The sequence below is a fragment of the Salmo salar genome, chromosome 20 (assembly GCF_965601325.2).
Source record: "Salmo salar chromosome 20, fSalSal1, whole genome shotgun sequence".
NCBI classification, from domain to species: Eukaryota; Metazoa; Chordata; class Actinopteri; order Salmoniformes; family Salmonidae; genus Salmo; species Salmo salar.
The window spans coordinates 46,603,310-46,626,762 of record NC_138310.1 but is presented as its reverse complement, the minus strand read 5'-3'; the positions used below and the strand labels follow the sequence as shown (position 1 = coordinate 46,626,762).

The following is a 23,453-nucleotide window of genomic DNA, read 5'->3' as shown; positions in this document are numbered from 1 at the left end:
TTGAGCGTGGCTGAGGTGCACCCATGACCAGCTCTGAAACCAGATTGCATAGCGGAGAAGGTACGGTGGGATTCGAAATGGACGGTAATCTGTTTGTTAACTTGGCTTTCGAAGACCTTAGAAAGACAGGGTAGGATAGATATAGGTCTGTAGCAGTTTGGGTCTAGAGTGTCACCCCCTTTGAAGAGGGGGATGACCGCGGCAGCTTTCCAATCTTTGGGAATCTCAGACGATACGAAAGAGAGGTTTAACAGGTTAGTAATAGGAGTTGCAACAATTTCGGCAGGTCATTTTAAAAAGAGAGGGTCCAGATTGTCTAGCCCAGCTGATTTGTAGGGGTCCAGATTTTGCAGCTCTTTCAGAACATCAGCTATCTGGATTTGGGTGGAGGAGAAATGGTGGGGGCTTTGGCGGGTTGCTGTGGAGGGTGCCGGGCAGTTGACCGGGGTAGGGGTAGCCAGGTTGAATGCATGGCCAGCCGTAGAGAAATGCTTATTGAAATTCTCAATTATAGTGGATTTATGTGTGTGTGTGCGCATGGAATGGAATGTGTGTATATGGTACAAATGGCAACAAAGAGTTAGTGGTGCGTGACCCACTCACAGTCGGCCTGGGCACAGATGAGGCAGGCTGTGGTGCTGTTGAAAAAGGTGAGCAGGCCAGCCACGGCCAGGCTGATGTCTGTGTTGGTGGGGCGCAGGTCCAGGGTGGTGAAGCGGGGGAACTGAACCTTCAGAATGTCCTCGGGGGCCACTTTCACATAGGGAACCTACAGAGAGAGAGAGAGAGAGAGAGAGAGAGAGAGAGAGAGAGAGAGAGAGAGAGAGATAAGGTTCAGGATGAATGAATAAAGTAACAAAGACAGTTTCTGATGGACCGTTAGCTCTTGTTGTATGAGAATATTGTGTCAACAAAACAGCACGATCCTGACAAAACCAAAGCATTGCTAGAGGAGATGTTTGTAGCACCGCTCGTTGAGCAGTTCCAAGTGCAATACTTTGGCGAAGGAGTGTGCAGAGTACAAAATTACAATTGTTCATTATATTCTCATTAGGCTAATTAGAAGCATCTAATATCTGAAACTAAAACAAAGTCATTTGAATAATTCAAGAACTCCCTCACAGACGCCTACTAAATTAACTATAACTCCTGGGCTTGATTAAATAAAGAACAGTTTATACACTGAGTGTACAAAACATAAAAAAACCTTTCTAATGTTAAGTTGCAACTCAGCTTTTGCCCTCAAAACAGCCTCAATTCATCGGGGCATTGACTCTACAAGGTGTTGAAAGCGTTCCACAAGAATGCTGGCCCCTTTTGACGCCAATGCTTCCCGCAGCTGTATCCAGTTGGCTGGACGTTCTTTCGGTGGTGGACCATTCTTGATACACACGGGAAACTGCTGTGCGTGAAAAATCCAGCAGCGTTGCAAATCTAGTTTTTTATTTAATTATTATATATTTTCTTACTTTTTACCCCTTTTTCTCTCCAATTTCATGATATACAATTGGTAGTTACAGTCTTGTCCAATCGCTGCAACTCATGTACGGCCTCGGGAGACGCGAAGGTCGAGAGCCATGCATCCTCCGAAACATGACCCAGCCAAGCCGCATTGCTTCTTGACACACTGCTCTCTTAACCCGGAAGCCAGCCACACCAATGTGTCTGAGGAAACACTGTACAACTGGCGACCGAAGTCAGTGTGCATGCGCCCAGCCCACCACGAGTCGCTAGAGCACGATGGGACAAGGACATCCCGGCCGGCCAAACCCTCCCCTAACCCGGACGACGCTGGCCAATTGTATGCCGCCTCATTGGTCTCCCGGTCTCGGCCGGCTGCGACACAGCCTGGGATCAAACCTGGGTCTGTAGTGACGCCTCTAGCACTGCGATGCAGTGATGAGGCTAAATGAGTCCCAAGCATTAAGTTAAAAACACAAAACTCGGATAAGAATCTATAAGAGACCAAAAATCACAAACACTTCCTGTAACGTTCAGGGATGTTCAGTATTGATTGGGCGTCTGTTTTCACAGCTGGGGTTTGATGTGCTAAATAAATCGCAGCCGTTCGTTCAGTGCCTCTGCTGTGGATCCAGTCATAACAAGTCCTCAGTTTCTCTAAGAGGATAAACACAAATGTGCAGAGAGTCTATGAAGATGTCCAACCCCCCTCGCTCCCAACTTCCAAAGTTATGACTAACATAACTTACACCTGTGACGCACAAGTGCATCTCCTCCCCCCTCTACCTCTCCTCGCTCCTGTCTTCCAGAAGAAATTGAATCCATCTCTCTTTTAATTCACTATCCACTGAGGTGTGGATGGATGGACCCAGACTGATGGGCAGCAGGCTGTGGGGCCTCTGGGAACGCAATACACCAGGTGGGCAGCAGCTAGTGCAGTGGGGCTTGAAGGGGTACCTGGAAGGATGCAGTTTGGGCCATGAGATAATACAATGTTTATTTAAACTTTATTTAACTAGGCAAGTCAGTTAAGAACAAATTCTTATTTACAATGACGGCCTACCCCAGCCAAACCCTAACCCGGATGATGCTGGCCCAATTGTGTGCAGCCCTATGGGACTCCCAATCACGGCTGGTTGTGATACAGCCTGGAATCAAACGAGGGTCTGTAGTGATGCCTCTAGCACTGAGATGCAGTGCCTTAGACCGCTGCGCCACTTGGGAAGCCTCTTCATCACAGCAGGTTGCCTGCCTGCACAGTTCCGCGTGCCCATACATCGCTCTCCCTATGCCCCTGTATCCCCAATTCATTTGAAATCCCTGCCCATCAGGGTGTAATGGAGTCCCCGGGAAGCGTGGATGGATGGAGCGCGCTCTTTTCCTGACAGGCAGTGGCTGTGGTGGCAAAAATGTGAAACACGGATAACGACCGAGCCACACAGGGGAAATGCAACCCCTCCACCACTCCCCACCCCTCTGCCCTTCCAGGATCCCTACTCGCTCTCGCAGCACGGATTGCAGAGTGTTATCGTCGTGCCCCTTTTGTTTGGAGAGCCTTTCCGCTCTGGTAGCTTTGCTGTGAAGCAGTCGGGTTTGGAGAGAAGAGAGGAGACCTCCATTGGCCCATTGGTGAATACTTGTTGTGATATGTTGGCTCAATGAAGGAATTATTTGTCTACCAAAGCATGAAACCACAGCAAAGAGGCCTGCTAAACTGACATAAGAACTAGCCCAGTAGCTCTACAGTGAACAGTATGAATAAAACAATAAATCAGTGTCGAAAATATAAACGCATCAGGAAGGAAAAGGTTTGGTTTCTTTGGTTTCAGTGAGCTCAAATAAGAAGTTTAACTCATAGAACAAATGAAATGTTAGTTGAGAGGTGCTCTTCGTCAGGAACAACAATGCAGACCCTGGAAGTTCTATAAAAACCAAGGCGACAACCGCCACGAGACAAAGTTGTGATGTCAAGGGTTCGTGTCTGTGAGACGGGGGAGTGGGTCATGATCACCCTGCTCGACGTAACCTCCTCCTCCAGTTGGCTCTGGAAAACCTTTTAATGTCCCTCCATCATTGAGGGACTACTAATGAAATCACACTTCAGTAAAACAGATACATAGACAGCACACTTACTGCTGTCTTACCGACAAAGGTTTCATAAGCGAATGAATCACATTGACCCATATAGGTATATGACTGTTACGGGAAAAATAGGATATTATGCAGTGAAATAGCCATCCTCTGACAGATCACTTACAGCAATGCAATCGTATGACACTTAAACCCCACTACGTCTCTCGGAGCTTGAAGAGGTGGAGACTGAGGGGAGGGTTGCTAGTGTATTAGAGATGCAATTTCTGGTTGTGTGTGTTGAGTGTGTGCTACTGCCGTGTGACAGAGTTGTTTAACGAGAGAGCTCCGCACAGGACTCTGAAGTGAGGCAGCGAGCCAGAGAGCAGGGCTAACTGGTAAACCGGGCGCTATCCACGGGGTGTGAAGAGAACACACTGGAGCACCTGCGGTACGCACCATGAACGCCTACATAATGCTACCGTCTCACAAGCATGACCTTGGCCCCCCGACTGGTTGGTGTCGCATTCGCAACAGTAAGTTTCGAACGCGACTCTTCTATGACGGTGGGGTCTACATTGTGGCATTCTCATAGATCAGGATTGTTATTCTCAATGGTTTACGACAGGTGTCATTACGCCGGGACGAGACGGCAGTGCCACAACCCTTTTGGGCTGTTTGAGTGGACAGGCGTACCCTTTGGTGTGTGCAATGCACCAGTCATTTTCCAATATTTTATGGGAAGTGGTGCTTGGTGACCTCACCTGCAATCATCTACTTATCTATCTTGATGGCATTATTGTCTTCTGAAAAGACTTAGTGGTAATGGTATAGTGATAGTGGTAATGATAGTGGTAATAGTATAAAACCTTTATGATGCATTGTTCAAGTAAAGTGTAACCACAGACCCCTAAAACAAGCGACAGTAAAACACAGAGAATACCAATGCAACAAGCAAATGCATTCTTCTGTATATTGCTCAATGTCTGTTATGGTGTTCTGAGAAGACTCAAGGTTATTGTTGGGCTTCATGTACTTTGTTTTCACCTAAAACAATGTTCTTATTCCACACAAAAAAGGACTGAGAAAGACTCTATTTTTGGTCGAGGTGATCTCCAAGACATAGCTTGAGGTTTCCTGCAAACGTTGTGTCAAATGATAAAAAGTATACATTTCTAACTATGTGGAAATTAGCACGGTTTCTCAAAGCGCTTGGTCTGAAGGTGAAACCTAATTTACCGGGCCTGCTTCCACTGAGAAGTTGACAAGTGTCCAACTCAAACCTATATGTAGGCTGTGAAACAACATCCATGAGCCCTTGGAGTCCCCAGAGGGAGGCATGCAAATCTGATGCCATATGGTAAGCCAAAATATAATGAGATCTTACATCTGTTACCTTGCCCCTTATGTGCCAGCTGAACAAAACTCATGTTTAATAAAATATCAGACATCCTTTATGGGGGGCAGTGTGTCAGCCATAACTGATGGTGTCCTTTGTTGGGAAAATAAAACATTAGCCATGTGTCACAAGCCCAGAACTGGCCCACTCACAATTAACACACAACATAGCCACTGTGGAGTGCCTGGGCTCACCAGCAGTGCTGAGCACAGAGAGGAGCATACAGGTTGGCCACAGCCCATCAGAGAACAGATGCACAGGAGAACACAGTCCGTCAGTCAACCCCAGAGCTGGCAGAAGTGGCTGTGGTGGAGAGAAAGGAAGGGATGGGATGGGGCAGGTGTGGGTGATCATATCCATCTGATCATACGTGGCACTGAGTGACACAGAGTAGGAGCTCAGCTGCTGTGGGAGGGAGGGAGGGGGTCGGAGACAGAGAGGAGAGGGAGAGAGAGAGAGAGAGAGAGAGAGAGAGAGAGGAGACAGCCTCTATTATTGTAATGATCCCGGAGCAGGTCCCCTTGGCTTGGTTTGTCCAAGGCGGGTGGCTGATGAAGATGGAGCGGTCTGTGGTGGATCCCACAACGGCTTTCTATGCAAGTGGAACATTGATAACCAGATCCCCATCTCATTGACCAGCCGGCCGTGAGAAAAAAGCTCCCTTTCCTTGGAAAATCTATAGTTCTTCTTCACTCTCATCTCTGTGCCTCAAAACGTTTTCAAAGACTCCAGCCACCCACGTCATAGACTGTTCTCTCTGCTATCGCACGGCAAGCCTGGAATCAAGCAATTAGACTGCTGAACAGTTAATGAAATGGTTACCCAGACTATTTACATTGACCTCCTTATTTTATTATAATATGTTGCACCGATTCTCTTGCACGGGCTCGATGTACACTCACTGGACTCTAACCACACACTCATACATTCATATTCCTTCACACATGCTGCTGCTACCTTGCGTGTTTATTATCTATGCATAGTTACTTTACCCCTATGTACATGTACATATTACCTCAATTAGCTCGACTAAACCCGTACCCCTGCACATGGACACTGTGCCGGTATTCCTTGTATATAGCCTCATTATTGTTATTTTATTGTGTTAATAGTTTTCCTTTAGTTTATTCAGCAAATGTATCTTACTTTTTGAAAACTGCATTGTTGGTTAAGGGCTCGTAAGCAAGAATTTCACGGTGAGGTCTACACCTGTTGTATTCTTTGTAAGGAATGAAACGCTTCTTGTGACCACTCTTAAGCTCTTGAAGTTCCTGAGGGAGGTATTAGGTGGTCCAGATGTGAGACAAGTGAGACATAGCATAGAGAGTTTGTGGGGCAATGAATTCTGTTCAGCGGTTCTGAGGACCGCATCTGTGATGGGTCTGTTCGAATCTTATCACCTCGTACCTAAACAAAAGGGCCAGTGCAATGACACAGATGACTAGAAAACAAAAGGAACAATGGAATATGGAATATGCTTTTGCATATCTATAATGACAACAAACGGCCAAATTGAATTTGCATCGCCCATTCATCGCTGGCAACCAGAGAGCGGCTGTGCTCGCACTCATCTCCCTGATCAAATAAAAGCCGCTTCCTGAAGACAGAGGGAGTGAATTTAGATATGCACAGATCTCCTGGCAACACTCGACAAGACAGATCAATGACACAGAGAAGAAGGGGGTCAGGAGGTGTGTATGCAACAGCTGTGCATCTCTAATTGCAATCCAGCAGCAATAGCAGGCGCACCTGTGTTTTGTTTGCAAGCATGCGGAACAGAGGCACCCTGCACCGAGTGACACCGAGCTTAACATCCGAAACATTGCCATCGGCAGACATAGCATCCCATTCACCAGTCAGGAGAGGAAGCCTTCCCCCGCAAATAGCCTCTGGGTATAAAGGACCAATTACAGTACATCGAAAAATTTAAGTCAACACCGCTTGCCAAAATGTAAATACCCCAAACGAAATATTGTCTGTTCTCAGAAAGAGGGATCCAGTATTAGGCTGATGGTGTGTGATTATAAAGGGGTAAGAAAAGGGTCGGCCGAAATCCCTCTAAGGATCTCTCAAGCGTTCTCACTGAGTTTTCATTGGGGGATCGCCAGGTCAGACCTCTACCTCTTTCGGAAATCAGCCAGAGATGCTGAGCGTGGTGAAGTGCGGGGGGGGGGGGGTGAGAAGAGACTTGCGTTGGCTGATTTCCGTGCATCTCAAAGCACTACCAGGGAAATGTTAGGTGAGAGGATATTTCCTGGAACATGGTCTCGGGGCATGGAGGATAGGCTGGAATGTGAGCATACTGCAGTATAAAAGCAATTCCACACTGTGACCATACACACTGATATGTGCTGCTGGGCCAGAGAACATGGTGTCCATTACAATCAGACTGAGACACACTACTCACACACAGTGAGTTCAGTCAACACACAGGTCAATGTCAGAAAAATACAGGGCAGAAATTGAATATCATATGTTAATTACTGCTTTCACAATAACCATGTAAATTTGAGGACCAAGAGACCATAAAAAATGTGTTCAACTTCCATTCATGGCCGTTGAACCGTGTTTTAATCGTGTATAGTGGTCAGAGTTGATGCCTCATGCTTGGCCGAGTGAAATAATCCTGAATTAACATGCACTATCAATGAGAACCTGGCAGGGTAAACTGACCCAGGGTGTTTTCACAGTCTCATTTCATTAAATGTAACATTTGGGCCTGACAGAAAGGATTGCAGTATATATAAAAAAAATTGATTTAACATTTAACTGAATAATTTTTTTACACAAGCACCGTGGCAGCCTCTCTACACAAAAAAAAAGATGTATTTGAATATCTGCACATGACTGACATTCAGAATACAAGCAATTTTCACAATGTATTCTCACAAGGAGAGGGAGAGTGTGTGTGGATGTGAGGGACCTCCTGTTGTTGTGCCTCTCCAGGGCTATTGTGAAGTCCTTCAGAAGAGTGCTCTGCATGCAGTCCTCATGTCAGTCAGGTTCAAAGGCACTGCCCCACTGAACTACTATAATCTTACTCTTCTCAATATAGCAAATATTGAATCGTATTTCTATCATGAAGAAATGCGTTTGAGTGTCTGGGTAAAAGGATGCCAAATGCCAAAATAGTCATTCTACAATGGGAGGGAAGAAATATAGAATATATTTTTAACTGGGGATTATGGCTAAGAAGGTTTGCTGAGCCAAAGATGTATAAGAGAGCTTTGAAATCATAGCTCCGACACATTGAAATTGGATATCTCAAAAGATCCAAGTAAATCTGACACTATCACTTAAGTATACTTTCTAAAATATGATTCTAAGGCGCGTTACATCTCTGGTTCAACAGTATTGACATTATTCACATTTGGTGAAACATTTAAATCACTATTCAATCCAATGAATCAAAGGTCCTCTCTGAAATAATTTACATTTAAGACAAAATATCATTCTATCGTCACAAATGACAGGGGCATTCCCATTAGAAGGCGGTCACCCAATGCAGCCCACCCACATGCATTGTTTTCCAAAGCCATATCCATAGGTTTCACAGCTGACTGAGGTTGAAAATAACAGCAGCTAACACAGGCAGCTGTTTCATGGAAAATAATTTCAATTATAAGTATTTAGTGTTGTGTGCATTGCATCTGTGCATGCCAGCTACCATACCATAGCCTTCATTGCATATGAAGTATGACTGGCTCATGACATTTAACCTTGGATGTACGCAGGGTTGCCAGGTCTAGCTAAAATTACTAGTGCAATGACCTCTCAAAACCCGCCCAGAAGTCTTGAAAACTATACTTTTTTTTGTAGCAAGACATGACTTGCCACATTTATCCAATAAATCCTATTTCCATAACGTTATCGAGCAAACGAACCTCGACAGGATCGGTTGTTGCCCTCCTACGGCCTCCTCCACGTCTCCTGATGTACTGGCCTGTCTCCTGGTAGTGCCTCCATGCTCTGGACACTACGCTGACAGACACAGCAAACCTTCTTGCCACAGCTCGCATTGATGTGTCATCCTGGATGAGCTGCACTACCTGAGCCACTTGTGTGGGTTGTAGACTCAGTCTCATGCTACCACTAGAGTGAAAGCACCGCCAGCATTCAAAAGTGACCAAAACATCAGCCAGGAAGCATAGGAACTGAGAAGTGGTCTGTGGTCCCCACCTGCAGAACCACTCCTTTATTGGGGGTGTCTTGCTAATTGCCTATAATTTCCACCTGTTGTCTATTCCATTTGCACAACAGCATGTGAACTTTATTGTCAATCAGTGTTGCTTCCTAAGTGGACAGTTTGATTTCACAGAAGTGTGATTGACTTGGAGTTACATTGTGTTGTTGAAGTGTTCCATTTATTTTTTTGAGCAGTGTATATGGAGTCAGCAGGAGCGGACGCGCCCTCCCCATCCTTGGAGGAGCGTGTCCTTCAGCATACAGCCGTTCTCCACCGTCTGGGAACGGCTATGGATCAAGTGTTGGCGAGAATGGAGAGATGGGAGAGGAGCGGTCTCCCTACCCCGTCTTCAGCCACTCTTCAGCCTGCACCACCACCCTCTCCAACGGCGTTCGGCCCCAGTGGGATTCGACTGGCGCTCCCGAGGGAGTACGATGGGACGGCTGCCGGGTGGAAGGGGTTCCTGCTCCAGTTGGAGCTTTACCTTGCGACCGTTCACCCAACTCCTTCGGGAGAGGAGAGTGTCAACGTCCTTATCTCCTGCCTTTCGGGGAAAGCCCTGGAGTGGGCCAACGCGGTCTGGGATAGCCCAGATTCGGCGAGGGACCATTATCCAGAGTTCACCCAGAAGGTAGAGCGGCGGGTGAACGTCTGTTTCATTTGAGGCAGGAGACGAGGAGCGCCCACGATTTCGCACTGGAGTTCCGGACCCTGGCCGCCGGCGCGGGGTGGAATGACAGGGCCCTGATAGACCATTATAGGTGTAGCCTACGAGAGGACGTCCACAGGGAGCTAGCTTGTCGGGACACCACCCTCACTTTGGACCAACTAATAGATATGTCCATCAGACTGGACAACTTGCTGGCTGCCTGTGGGCGTTCTGATCGGGTCCTGTTCGTTCCACCTCCCAGCCCACCTGCTCCGATGCCCATGGATTTGGGGGGTGCTGCCGCTAGGTCGACTGGAGGAGGAGCCTCCTCCTGCACCAGTTGTGGTCGGAGAGGTCACACTGCTGACCGGTGCTGGAGGAGCTCGTCTGGGAGTCGAGAGGGCAGGCAGAGCACTGCTCGTACACCTCAGGTGAGTCCGCACCAGACTCACCCAGAGCTCCCTGTTGGCCATATGTATGCGTTGGTTTCTTTTCCTGAATTTTCCCCTCACTCCCAGCATAAGGCGCTAGTAGATTCGGGCGCAGCGGGGAGCTGTATTGATTGCGGGTTCGCGAGTAGGTTAGGGATTCCCTTGGTTCAGTTGGATCAACCCTTCCCCGTGCACGCCCTAGATAGTCGACCACTTGGGTCAGGGCTGGTCAGGGAGGCCACGGTTCCACTGGACATGGTGACGCAGTGGGGGGGGCATGAGGAGCGGATTAGTCTCTTCCTCATTGACTCTCCGGCGTTTCCGGTGGTGCTGGGGATTCCCTGGTTGGCTGATCACAATCACCAAATTTCATGTAGACAGGGGGCTCTTGAGGGGTGGTCAGAGGAGTGCTCAGGTAGGTGTTTAGGTGTTTCCATTGGTGCAACGACGGTGGAGAGTCTGGATCAAGTCTCCACCGTGCGCATTCCCTCCGAATATGCCGATTTGGCTATCACTTTCTGTAAAAAGAGGGCGACCCAATTACCACCTCATCGACAAGGGGATTGTGCGATACACCTCCAGGTTAACGCTGCACTTCCTAGGAGTCACGTGTATCCCTTGTCACAGGAGGAGACAGTGGCTATGGAGACATAGGTCACTGAATCTCTGAGACAGGGATACATTTGGCCATCCACGTCACCCGTCTCCTCAAGTTTATTTTTTGTGAAGAAGAAGGAGGTCTGCGTCCGTGCATTGACTATCGAGGTCTAAATTCCATCACAGTGGGATTCAGTTACCCGCTACCTCTCATCGCCATGGCGGTGGAGTCATTTCACAGAGCACGCTTCTTCACAAAACTGAATCTCAGGAGCGCGTATAACTTGGTGCGTATCCGAGAGGGAGATGAGTGGAATATCGCGTTTAGTACCACATCTGGCCATTATGAGTACCTCGTCATGCCGTATGGGTTGAAAAATGCTCCAGCCATTTTCCAATCCTTTGTAGACGAGATTCTCAGGGACCTGCACGGGCAGGGTGTGGTGGTCTACATCGATGACATTCTGATCTATTCCGCTACACTCGCCGCGCATGTGTCTCTGGTGCGTAAGGTACTTGGGCGACTGCTGAAGCATAACCTATACGTCAAGGCCGAGAAATGTGTGTTCTCCAAACAAGCCGTCTCCTTTCTGGAGTATCGCATTTCCACATCTGGGGTGGTGATGGAGTGTGACCGCATTGCCAATTACTACTGGAGGTTGCTCCCATTACCTCACTGCTGAAGGGGGGCCCGGTGCGTTTGAGGTGGTCGGCGGAGGCGGACAGAGCTTTTTGTCGTCTGAAGGCTCTGTTTACCGATGCTCCCATCTTGGCGCATCCGGACCCCTCTTTGCCATTCATAGTGGAGGTGGACGAGTCTGAGGCTGGGGTTGGAGCCGTGCTCTCACAGCGCTCGGGCACGCCCCCCAAGCTTCGCCCCTGCACTTTCTTTTCTAGGAAGCTCAGTCCGGCGGAGCGAAACTATGATGTGGGGGACCGGGAGTTGTTGGCTGTGGTAAAAGCCCTGAAGGTGTGGAGACAATGGCTTGAGGGAAAGCAACACTCTTTTCTCATCTGGACTGACGACCGTAATCTGGAGTACATCCGGGCGGCGAGGAGACTGAATCCCCGACAGGCAAGGTGGGCGATGTTTTTCACCAGATTTAATTTCACCATTTCGTATAGACCAGGTTCCCAAAATGCTAAGGCTGACGCACTGTCCCGTCTCTATGATACCGAGGAGCGGTCCATCGATCCCACTTCCATACTTCCGGCCTCTTGTCTGGTGGCACCGGTGGTAGGGGAGGTGGACGCGGACATCGAGCGGGCGTCACGGTCAGATCCCCCTCCACCAGAGTGTCCAGCTGGTCGGAGGTTCGTCCCACTTGGTGTTCGCGATAGATTGATCAGGTGGGCTCACACGCTACCCTCCTCTGGTCATCCGGGTATTGATAGGATGGTGCGGGTTCTTAGTGCGGGGCCCACGTTGGCAAGGGACGTGTGGGTTTATGTCTCCTCCTGTTTGGTGTGTGCTCAGTGTAAGGCTCCCAGACACCTGCCTAGAGGGAAGTTACATCCCCTTCCCGTTCCACAGCGGCCTTGGTCTCACCTGTCGGTGGATTTCCTCACCAATCTTCCTCCATCACAGGGGAACACTACGATCCTAGTCGTTGTGGATCGGTTTTCTAAGTCCTGCCATCTCCTCCCTTTGCCCAGTCTTCCTATGGCCCTACAGACCGCAGAGGCCCTGTTTACACACGTCTTCCGGCACTAAGGGGTGCCTGAGGACATCGTTTCTGATCGGGGTCCCCAGTTCACGTCCCGGGTGTGGAGGGCGTTTATGGAGCGTCTGGGGGTCTCGATCAGCCTGACCTCGGGTTTTCACCCCGAGAGTAATGGGCAGGTGAAGAGAGTTAATCAGGATGTAGGCAGGTTTTTGCGGTCATATTGCCACGACCGGCCAGGAGAGTGGGCGAGGTTCGTCCCATGGGCTGAGATGGCTCAGAATTCGCTCTGCCACTCCTCCACGAACATGTCGCCGTTTCAGGTCGTGTTGGGTTATCAGTCGGTCCTGGTACCATGGCATCAGAGTCAGACCGAGGCTTCTGCGGTGGAGGAATAGGTGCAGCGCTCAAAGGAGACCTGGAGAGCCATCCAGGAATCCCTTAAACGGGCTGGTTGGCGGCAGAAGGTGAGCGCTGACCGCCACCGCAGTAAGGCTCCCGTGTTCGTGCCGGGGGACCGGGTCAGGCTCTCGACCCGAAACTTGCCCCTCCGCCTGCCCTGCCGGAAGCTGGGCCCACAGTTTGTAGGGCCATTTAAAGTCCTGAGGAGAATAAACAAGGTATGTTATAGGTGTTATCGCATTAACCCCTCATTTCATGTGTCTCTCCTCAGGCCGGTGGTAGCTGGTCCACTGCAGGATGCTGAGGTGCGGGAGGTCCCTCCGCCCCCCCAGACATCAAGAAGCTGTAGACTAAGATGATGTAGACTAAGATGCTGAATTCGGTTTGCCATCAAAATTATAATTCATGCGAGCTTAACAATACGTCCCAAGATAAAATATAATTTGCCCTCATTAAACTCTCCAGATAATTTTCCATCAATGGATGTCAATTTAACATGTTTGACTGCAATGATTAAACAAGAAGGCCCGAGGAGGTGTGGTCCCTGTTCTTAGGACACAGCCCTTAGCCGTGGTATTTTAGCAAATATACCACAAACCCCTGAGGTGTCTTATTGCTATTATAAACTGGTTACCAATATAATTACAACAGTAAAATAAATGTTTTTGCAATACCTATGGTACATGGTCTGATATACAACAGCTTTCAACCAATCAGCATTCAGGGCTCAAACCACCCAGTTTATTATATTAAATAAATCCTGTTTTCCCATCTGCATAACTATAAATAAATCCGACAGGAGAGTTTGAGTGAAATACTTGGATAAACTTTTTATACCACCTAATTGTTTATTTTTATATAATAAAACAAAAACTTGGACAAACTTCAAAAAACGATTGTTAGGCTATTTTCTGGCAATTGCACAGTTCTTATGAGCCAGATGTTAAGACTACAAATAGTTATAAATTGTCTATTTGCTAGGTTGGCTTGTTATTTCAATAGGCATAGGCTACTGACTAAAATCTGGGTTTATAATTGCGATTCAACTTTACCATGGTTTGCTTAGATGCAGGTTGTCTATAGCACCTGATAGGCCAACATCTCATTTCAGAGAAAAGTCCACAATGAAATTGACATTAAATGTGCAAAATGATACATTTGCAGTAGAGCTGTGACCATGATCACAATTGATAACTTCCACATTAATTAACTAAACATGGCCATTGATAATTGCATAATAACACAAGGCTACAACAACCACAATAAACTGAAGATATAGGTTATTTATTAAACCCGTTTACCAGCTCCAGGTAGGCTATACAAGTGGCACAAATTGATTTGCAATGAGTCCAGCGATATCGTCATTTCAACATATTCATTGTATCACATGGTAGGCTACAGTAGCCTACAATGGCATATAAAGTAATAGCCTACTTGATAGCCAACAGATGCAAATTTGTCATTCTCCACATTTAATGTCAGCATGTTTCATTGTGGACTTTTCCCCATAACAGAAGCATGCGAGGGAGTTCTTTATCTTCCATATCAAATGTTCACTCGTGCAGCGCTTGAGACCCAAGAACTGAGCACTGAGCATGCGTTTGATATGGTTTTCCATAAGAAAAGTCGACATTAGAATGCAGTTTATTTATCTAAAGCCCTCTAGTGCGCCTAAAGTTATTTTCTATTGCTTTGTCTCTGTTATATCACTTCTAGTGCGTTAATATGTTTTATAGAGAAAGGGGTGGATATGTGTCTCCATAATGACAATCTAAACCACCAACAGACAACTGGCAAAAAGTTGTCAGTGGGTGTGCTGCTCTGTCTTGGTGACTCAGATGCAGCGCTCTCTCAACCAGTGCTCTGAACACATAAACACCCATCCAGCCCTCCCACCATTCACCCATTCACTCACTAGAAGTAGCCCAAAAAAACAATCCGCTACCAATACATTTTCAACCGCAACATCGTTTTCAAAGTTACACAATTTGTTCGAAAACCGCAAACATGGCAACGGAGAAAAAAATCCATTTTTTAAAATTTATTTTATTTTATTTGTTGTCACTCCTGTTGGCTCCCCCAATGTGGGGGTTCGTGCTCTCTGATTGGCACAAAGTGAAGTTCTTGGCCACTGACAAGCACTGCAAATCTAAAAGTAGAACCGTCAGGTTTGTCGCTACCAGTCAGCATGCAGCAGGTACCGCTTTTATTCTAGCAATAGAATGAACGGTCTCCCACAGTGATAAGTACCTATTGGCAGTCTATAGGCAGTGAGATTTTCTGTGTGATTCATGCTAAAACCAGAGACATTTCCTCAATTTTTAAACCCACGTCAGAGGTCCTTACAACTGACGTAAATTATACTGAACAGAAATATCAACCGGCATGCAACAATTTCCAAAATTTGACTGATTAACAGTCCATATAAGGAAATCAGTCAATTGAAATAAATTCATTAGGCCCTAATCTATGGATTTCATATCTGGGAATACAGATATGCATCTGTTGGTCACAGACACCTTAAAAAAAGGTAGGGGCGTGGATCAGCAAATCAGTCAGTATCTGGTGTGACCACCATTTTCCTCATGCAGCGCATAGAGTTGATCAGGCTGTTGATTGTGGCCTGTGGAATGTTGTACCACTCCTCTTCAATGGCTGTGCGAAGTTTCTGGATATTGGCGGGAACTGGAACACACTGTCATACAAGTTGATCCAAAGCATCCCAAACAAGCTCAATGGGTGACATGTCTGGTGAGTATGCAGGCCATGGAAGAACTGGGGCATTTTCAGCTTCCAGGAATTGTATGCAGATCCTTGCGACATGTAGCCGAGCATTATCATGCTGAAACATGAGGTGAAGGCGGCGGATGAATGGCACGACAATGGGCCTCAGGATCTCGCCACGGTATTTCTAAGCATTAAAATTGCCATCGATAAAATGCAATTGTGTTCATTGTCCATAGCTTATGCATGCCCATACCATAACCCCTCCGCCACCATGGGGCATTCTGTTCACAACATTGAAATCAGCAACCGCTCACCCACACAATGCCATATACGTGGCCTGCAGTTGTGAGGCCGGTTGGACGTACTGCCAAAATATGGTAGAGAAATTAAAATTAAATTATCTGGCAACAGCTCTGGTGGACATTCCTGCAGTCAGCACGCCAATTGCACGCTCCCTCAAAACTTGAAACATCTGTGGCATTGTGTTGTGTGACAAAACTGCACATTTTAGAGTGGCCTTTTATTGTCCCAAACACAAGGTGCACCTGTGTAATGAACATGCTGTTTAATCAACTTCTTGATATGCCACACCTGTCAGGTGGATGGATGATATTGGCATAGGAGAAATGCTCACTAACATGGATGTAAACAAATTGGTGCCCAAAATTTGAGAGAAATAAGCTTTTGTGCATATGTAACATTTTGGGAATCTTTTATTTCAGCTCATGAAACATGGGACCAAACACTTTACATGTTGCGTTTATATTTTTGTTCAGTGTAGAAGACTATTACTTAAAACATGTTCTGCAGCATTCAACAGCAAAACATAAAAAACTGTTCAATGCAATGTAAACATTTAGATTTCTGCCTAAATAGACAGACAAATAGACAATAATTATTTATCATAAGACAGCCATAAACAATACCTAGTAATGCTTAAACTGCCAGAAGATTCAAATCTCACCTTTCTGATAAAAATAGTTATACATTTCTCAGGTGTAGTCTCTTTTGAGGACACAAGCTCAAGTACACAGTACAAACATGATAAAAAGATGAAAATATAACAAATAATATTACTCAACAAAAGTGGGGGAATAGGGCATGAAATGATTGAAATGCATTCTAAATATAGTAACAATCAAATTATAAATTACTTTAATATTTAACCTATCTTTTAACTGTAAAATAAATATGATAATACTTATTGACAGTACAAAATTGGCAACACTTCATAACTGACGACAGAGCATTTTCTGCCCAGCATCCTCTGAGCGACGCAGACGCCATGCTTGCTGACTTGTTACAACTTCAGCTTTAAACACAAAGTGATTTTGTCTTGCTGTGACCAAGAGAAAGTGGTCTAAATCCATCAATGAACATCACAGCGTGATGAGATTGCTTTTGCTGCTATAGTTAGGGTATCCCATTTCATATTTCCCGTATTGTAAGCGAAGCTGCGAGGTTCACAGCCAGAGGAAATCAAACCATTATCTGCATAGGCCAGAAAATCTAATGTGTCGCTCTCTATGCAAATGAGGTGTCAGATTTCAAAGAGTGCAGCAATTGATGTTGTGCTGTTCACAGAGCACTCTGTACACAAAAATGTTGGTCAGAACCGGTCTAGAACCGCTCAAAGTCCACTAAATAGGAAAGCTAACGTTTAAGAGGTGTTAAAAGGATTATACTGTACATGGAGCTAGGAGTTCTCGGCATCTGTGCTACGCAATTGCTTCCTGTGAAGAGATAAAAACCTGTCCACTGAACAGGTACTGTTTTTATTAGTTACCATTCTAAACATCCAGATGGGTTACAGTATGCCTCTGTACAGCATCACTTAGAGCCTCCCAAATGGATATGGAGCTCTCCGAATGATAAATTGAGTGTTTGTAATAGGTTGATCACATGGAAGGGGCTGTCATGAGCCATATTTTCATATGTCCCCCTATTTACTCGGCCTCCTGTCAGCTTGCCAGCATCTGTGCACTCTCCCAGTAAAGAATTATGAACACAGACACAATCACTGAGCACAGACAGGAAGTAATTGACTCCCCAACACCTTCACAACAACTGCCACAAACACACACACACACACACACACACACACACACACACACACACACACACACACACACACACACACACACACACACACAACACCATGTAACACTATATAGGCTACTGTAGATGCCGGGTTGATATATATATATATATATATATATATATATATATATATAGAAAGTAAAATATACAGTGCCTTCAGAAAGTATTCATACCCCTTGACTTATTACACATGTTGTTGTGTTACAGCCTGAATAAAAAATCGATTAAATATATTTTTCCTCTCTCTTACCAATCTACAGTCGTGGCCAAAAGTTTTGAGAATGACACAAAAATGTCTTTTCACAAAGTCTGCTGCCTCAGTTTGTATGATGACAATTTGCATATACTCCAGAATGTTATAAAGAGTGATCAGATGAATTGCAATTAATTGCAAAGTCCCTCTTTGCCATGCAAATGAACTGAATCCCCAAAAACATTTCCACTGCATTTCAGCCCTGACACAAAAGGACCAGCTGACATCATGTCAGTGATTCTTTTGTTAACACAGGTGTGAAATGCAAGGCTGGAGATCACTCTGTCATGCTGATTGAGTTCGAATAACAGACTGGAAGCTTCAAAAGGAGGGTGGTGCTTGGAATCATTGTTCTTCCTCTGTCAACGGTGGTTACCTGCAAGGATACACGTGCCGCCATCATTGCTTTGCACAAAAAGGGCTTCACAGGCAAGGATATTGCTGCCAGTAAGATTGCACCTAAATCCGCCATTTATCGGATCATCAAGAACTTCAAGGAGATCGGTTCAATTGTTGTGAAGAAGGCTTCAGGGCGCCCAAGAAAGGCCAGCAAGCGCCAGGACCGTCTCCTAAAGTTGATTCAGCTGCGGGATCGGGGCACCACCAGTACAGAGCTTGCTTAGGAATGGCAGCAGGCAGGCGTGAGTGCATCTGCACGCACAGTGAGGCAAAGACTTTTGGAGGATGGCCTGGTGTCAAGAAGGGCAGCAAAGAAGCCACTTCTCTCCAGGAAAAACATCAGAGACAGACTGATATTCTGCAAAAGGTACAGGGATTGGACTGCTGAGGACTAGGGTAAAGTCATTTTCTCTGATGAATCCCCTTTCCGATTGTTTGGGGCATCCGGAAAAAAGCTTGTCCGGAGAAGACAAGGTGAGTGCTACCATCAGTCCTGTGTCATGCCAACAGTAAAGCATCCTGAGACCATTCATGTGTGGGGTTGCTTCTCAGCCAAGGGAGTGGGATCACTCACAATTTTGCCTAAGAACACAGCCATGAATAAAGAATGGTACCAACACATCCCCCGAGAGCAACTTCTCCTTACCATCCAGGAACAGTTTGGTTACAAACAATGCATTTCCAGCATGATGGAGCACCTTGCCATAAGGCAAAAGTGATAAGTAAGTGGCTCGGGGAACAAAACATCGATATTTTGGGTCCATGGCCAGGAAACTCCCCAGACCTTAATCCCATTGAGAACTTGTGGTCAATCCTCAAGAGGCGGGTGGACAAACAAAAACCCACAAATTCTGACAAACTCCAGGCATTGATTATGCCAGAATGGGCTACCATCAGTCAGGATGTGATCCAGAAGTTAATTGACAGCATGCCAGGGCGGATTGCAGAGGTCTTGAAAAAGAAGGGTCAACACTGCAAATATTGACTCTTTGCATCAACTTCATGTAATTGTCAATAAAAGCCTTTGACACTTCTGAAATGCTTGTAATTATACTTCAGTATTCCATAGTAACACCTGACAAAAATATCTAAAGACACTGAAGCAGCAAACTTTGTGGAAATTAATATTTGTGTCATTCTCAAAACTTTTGGCCACGACTGTACACACAATACCCCATAAAGACAAAGTGAAAACATGTTTTTATACATTTTTGCAAATGTATTGAAAATGAAACACAAAAATATTTAATTTACATAAGTATTCACACCACTGAGTCAATACTTGGTAAAAGTACTTTTGCAGCGATTACAGCTGTGAGTCTTTCTGGGTAAGTCTCTAAGATCTTTCCACAGTTGGATTGCGCAACATTTGCCCATTATTCTTTTCAGAATTCTTCAAGCTCTGTCAAATTGGTTGTTGATCATTGGTACACAACCATTTTCAGGTCTTGCCATAGATTTTCAAGTAGATTTAAGTCAACATTGTAACTCGGCCACTCAGAAACATTAACTGTCTTCTTGGTAAGCAACTCCAGTGTAGATTTGGCCTTGTGTTTTAGGTTATTGTCCTGCTGAAAGGTGAATTAATCTCCCTGTATCTGGTGGAAAGCTGACTGAACCAGGTTTTTCTCTAGGATTTTGCCTGTGCTTAGATTCATTCCATTTCTTTATTGTCCTAAAAAACTCCCCAGTCCTTAACAATTACAAGCATACCCATAACATGATACAGCCACCACTATGCTTGAAAATATAAAACGTGGTACTCAGTTTGCCACATGTTTTGCAGCATTACTTTAGTTACTTGTTGCAAACAGGATGCATATTTTGGAATATTTGTCTTCTGTACAGGCTTCCTTCTTTTCACTCTGTCAATTAGGTTAGTAATGTGGAGTAATTACAATGTTGTTGATTCCATCCTCAATTTTCTATTACAGCCATTAAACTAGTAATTGTTTTAAAGTCACTATTGGCCTCATGGTGAAATCCCTGAGCGGTTTTCTTCCTCTCCGGGAACTGAGTTAGGAAGGATGCCTGAATCTTTGTATAGACTGTGTGCAATGATTCACTATCCAAAGTGTAATTAATAACTTCACCATGCTCAAAGGGAAATTGAATGTCTGCTTTTATTTTTACCCATCTACAAATAGGTGCCCTTCTTTGCGAGGCATTGGAAAACCTCCCTGTTTTTTGTGGATGAATAAGTGTTTGAAATTCACTGCGACTGAGGGACCTTACAGATAGTATGTGTGGGGTATAGATATTAGGTCATTCAAAAATCATGTTAAACACTATTATTGCACACAGAGTGAGTCCATGCAACTTATTATGTGACTTGTTAAGCAATTATTTAGGCTTCCATAAAGGGCTTGAATACTTATTGACTCAAGACATTTCAGCTTTCCATTTTTTATTAATTTGTAAAAAGTTTGAAAAACACAATTCCACATTATGGGGTATGGTGTGTAGGCCAGCGACATGTAACTTAAGGCTGTAACACAACAAAATGTGGAACAAGTCAAGGGATGTGAATACTTTCTGAAGACACTGTATACAACACATTGATTCCTCATTGATCTATTTGTCAGTGTTGGATATACATTATACCAGCACATACGCAATATCAATATAATAACTGCTAATCAACATTAGTACTATGTGGCTACTGCATTAAACACACACCTCTGGCAATTATATTGGAAAACAATATTCTCCATCACACTCCACTCTCCCCTCAAACAGGTCGTAATAAAGTGGCCAAAGAACTCTCCCTCCCTCAATCCCACAGACATGTTCCATCAGCCAGGGCCAGGCCTGTTGTCCTCTACTGAGAAAGACTATCGATATGTCTAGTTTGCAAAAGGAGACCATTAGTGAGATATCCCTTTCAGGGTAATAACAGAGCAATGTGACCTTTATTCATTGTCAGAGTACACCTCTGACAGCTATTCGAGAAACTCCTCGAAAACACTATCCTGTTGGCCTTTTTTAAAAGCCAGGATGTGGCATCATCATTCTTACATGTCATCATCGTTTTAGACCTGCAGAACTCACACAGTCTTGTGCCTGGCCTTTTAGATGGTATTTGCGTGAAACATTTTAATGTATTTGCCTTAATCATTTAGCATTAAAGTTAACATTAAGAACATCTTTAAGAACATCTTATGATATTTACATCTCCAGAGTCCGATGAACAGGTGGATACCATTTTTATGTCTCTGTGTCCAGTATGAAGGAAGTTAGAGGTAGTTTTGTGAGCCAATGCTAACTAGCGTTGGCTGGAAGTCTATGGGTGTCTGCTAGCATGCTCTGACTCTGGGGAAGTAGATAAAGGGCCTCATTGTCAAAATCACAAGGTATCCCTTTAAGGCAGCGTTTCCCAAACTTGGTCCTCGGGACCCCAAGAGGTGCACGTTTTGATGATTAGTTGATTATTTGAAACAGCTGTGTAGGGGAAAAAAAAAAACATGCACACCTTGGGGTCCCGAGGACCAAGTTTGGGAAACGCTGCTTTAAGGAGTCTTGTGTGGCGCATGGTCCGATGAATACATTACAGAAAGTTAACTTGTTTAAGAACATACAATTCATCTACATGTTCATTTATTCACACAGGGAATGACCTCAGGTTCAGAACATTTCAAAGAGATAGACAGTATACATCACTAGAGAGTTACAACTGCAGGGAGTCCAAGCCTAAAGACTGATCAAATCATCACAGTTCTCATTAAAGGTGACATATATCGGAAAATAAATGTGATTTTTATTATAGACTTGTATAAATTGACATTTTGCCTAATATCATGCATAAAAGACAGTAGTAACATCCTGCAGTAAGCACAAATCACTGGAGCCTAAGCAAAACTGTTCAACATCACGACTCAATGTACATATTACCTCAATTACCTCGACACCGGTGCCCCATCACATTGACTCTGTACCGGTACCCCCTGTATATAGCCCCGCTATTGTTATTTACTGCTGTCTTTAATTATTTATTATTCTTATCTCTTACTTTTCTTATTTTTTTCTTAAAACTGCATTGTTGGTTAAGGGCTTGTAAGTAAGCATTTCACTGTAAGGTATTCGGCGCATGTATTCAGCGCATGTGACAAATAACATTTTATTTTATTTTATTTGAATGGACCCTGAACTGAAAACATATAAATTATGACCTTCTATGTTGTTCAAGGAGAAGTGGTCCTTCACAAAACTAACAGACACATGGCAGGACCAAGACAATTTACAATCCATCTGAGAAATGATTAGATTAGATGAATGTTGTACGCTGTTAAGTCCTTGACTCTTGGCCCCTTTGAAAATTCAGACAATAGCTTAGAACGTTATGAAAAGAATTCTGTCTGCTGTGGCATTGACGTGAGTCATTGACAAGGGTCAAGCACGGTCTCAAAACCACAGTAATAATAAAACATACTGTTCCATAATATGACTGGCAAACAGTGCTATTGTGACAGGCAAAATAAAGCCAGTCAAAATACGAGCCAGTACTCACCTCTTTCTCTCCACAGATATTGCTGATGATGGAATTGGAAGCAGGGCTGGCGGAGGGACCCAGGACTGCCACCACTCCCTTGGACAGGATCTGGCACACTGTCAACACAGAGAGACAAGCATCCAGTCAGATAATACAGGACAGGACATGGTCAAAAGACCACATTCAGCCTATTAAATAGGAGTTGTATGTTGCTTAGTGTGTAGTTTTATCCTACACTAACAGTCTGAGCCAGCGGTTCCCAGTTCATCTTTAATAAGTAGGAGGTTTTGGGGTTTTCTGCCTATTAACTTGATCATGTTCTATCGATGTATTAACTTACAGCTGCTCTGTGTAAGATTTCACCTCACCGATAGTAGATCTACAGCTGTGGATTGAAATATGACAGATTGAATGGGGGTGCAATCATAGAACATAATTAGCAACAGCTTGGAATGAGATCTGGCCATGTGGAAGTTTTTGCTAACCATTTAGAATCTCTTGTCAAGAAGCATTCTTTTTAAGATAACAATTGGGGACAAAAGTAGTACTTACAAGTGTCATGTAGGAGTTAGTGCCAAGCAAAATGTGCCGTCATGCAGAGGGGCACAATGACCTGGTTAAAATAA

General features: G+C 44.9%; 1 protein-coding gene across 1 annotated transcript in view; it reads right to left on the bottom strand.

Moving 5' to 3' along the window:
* LOC123729216 (glutamate receptor ionotropic, kainate 4) overlaps nt 1-23,453 on the bottom strand; it is a 185,446-nt gene that overhangs the window by 151,624 nt on the left and 10,369 nt on the right. Inside the window, exons 2-3 of the mRNA XM_045703471.2 lie at nt 22,846-22,943; nt 604-769 (exon numbers count right to left, since the gene is read on the bottom strand). Of these exons, the coding sequence (XP_045559427.2) occupies nt 604-769; nt 22,846-22,943 (264 nt within the window). The remainder of the gene's footprint in view (nt 1-603; nt 770-22,845; nt 22,944-23,453) is intronic.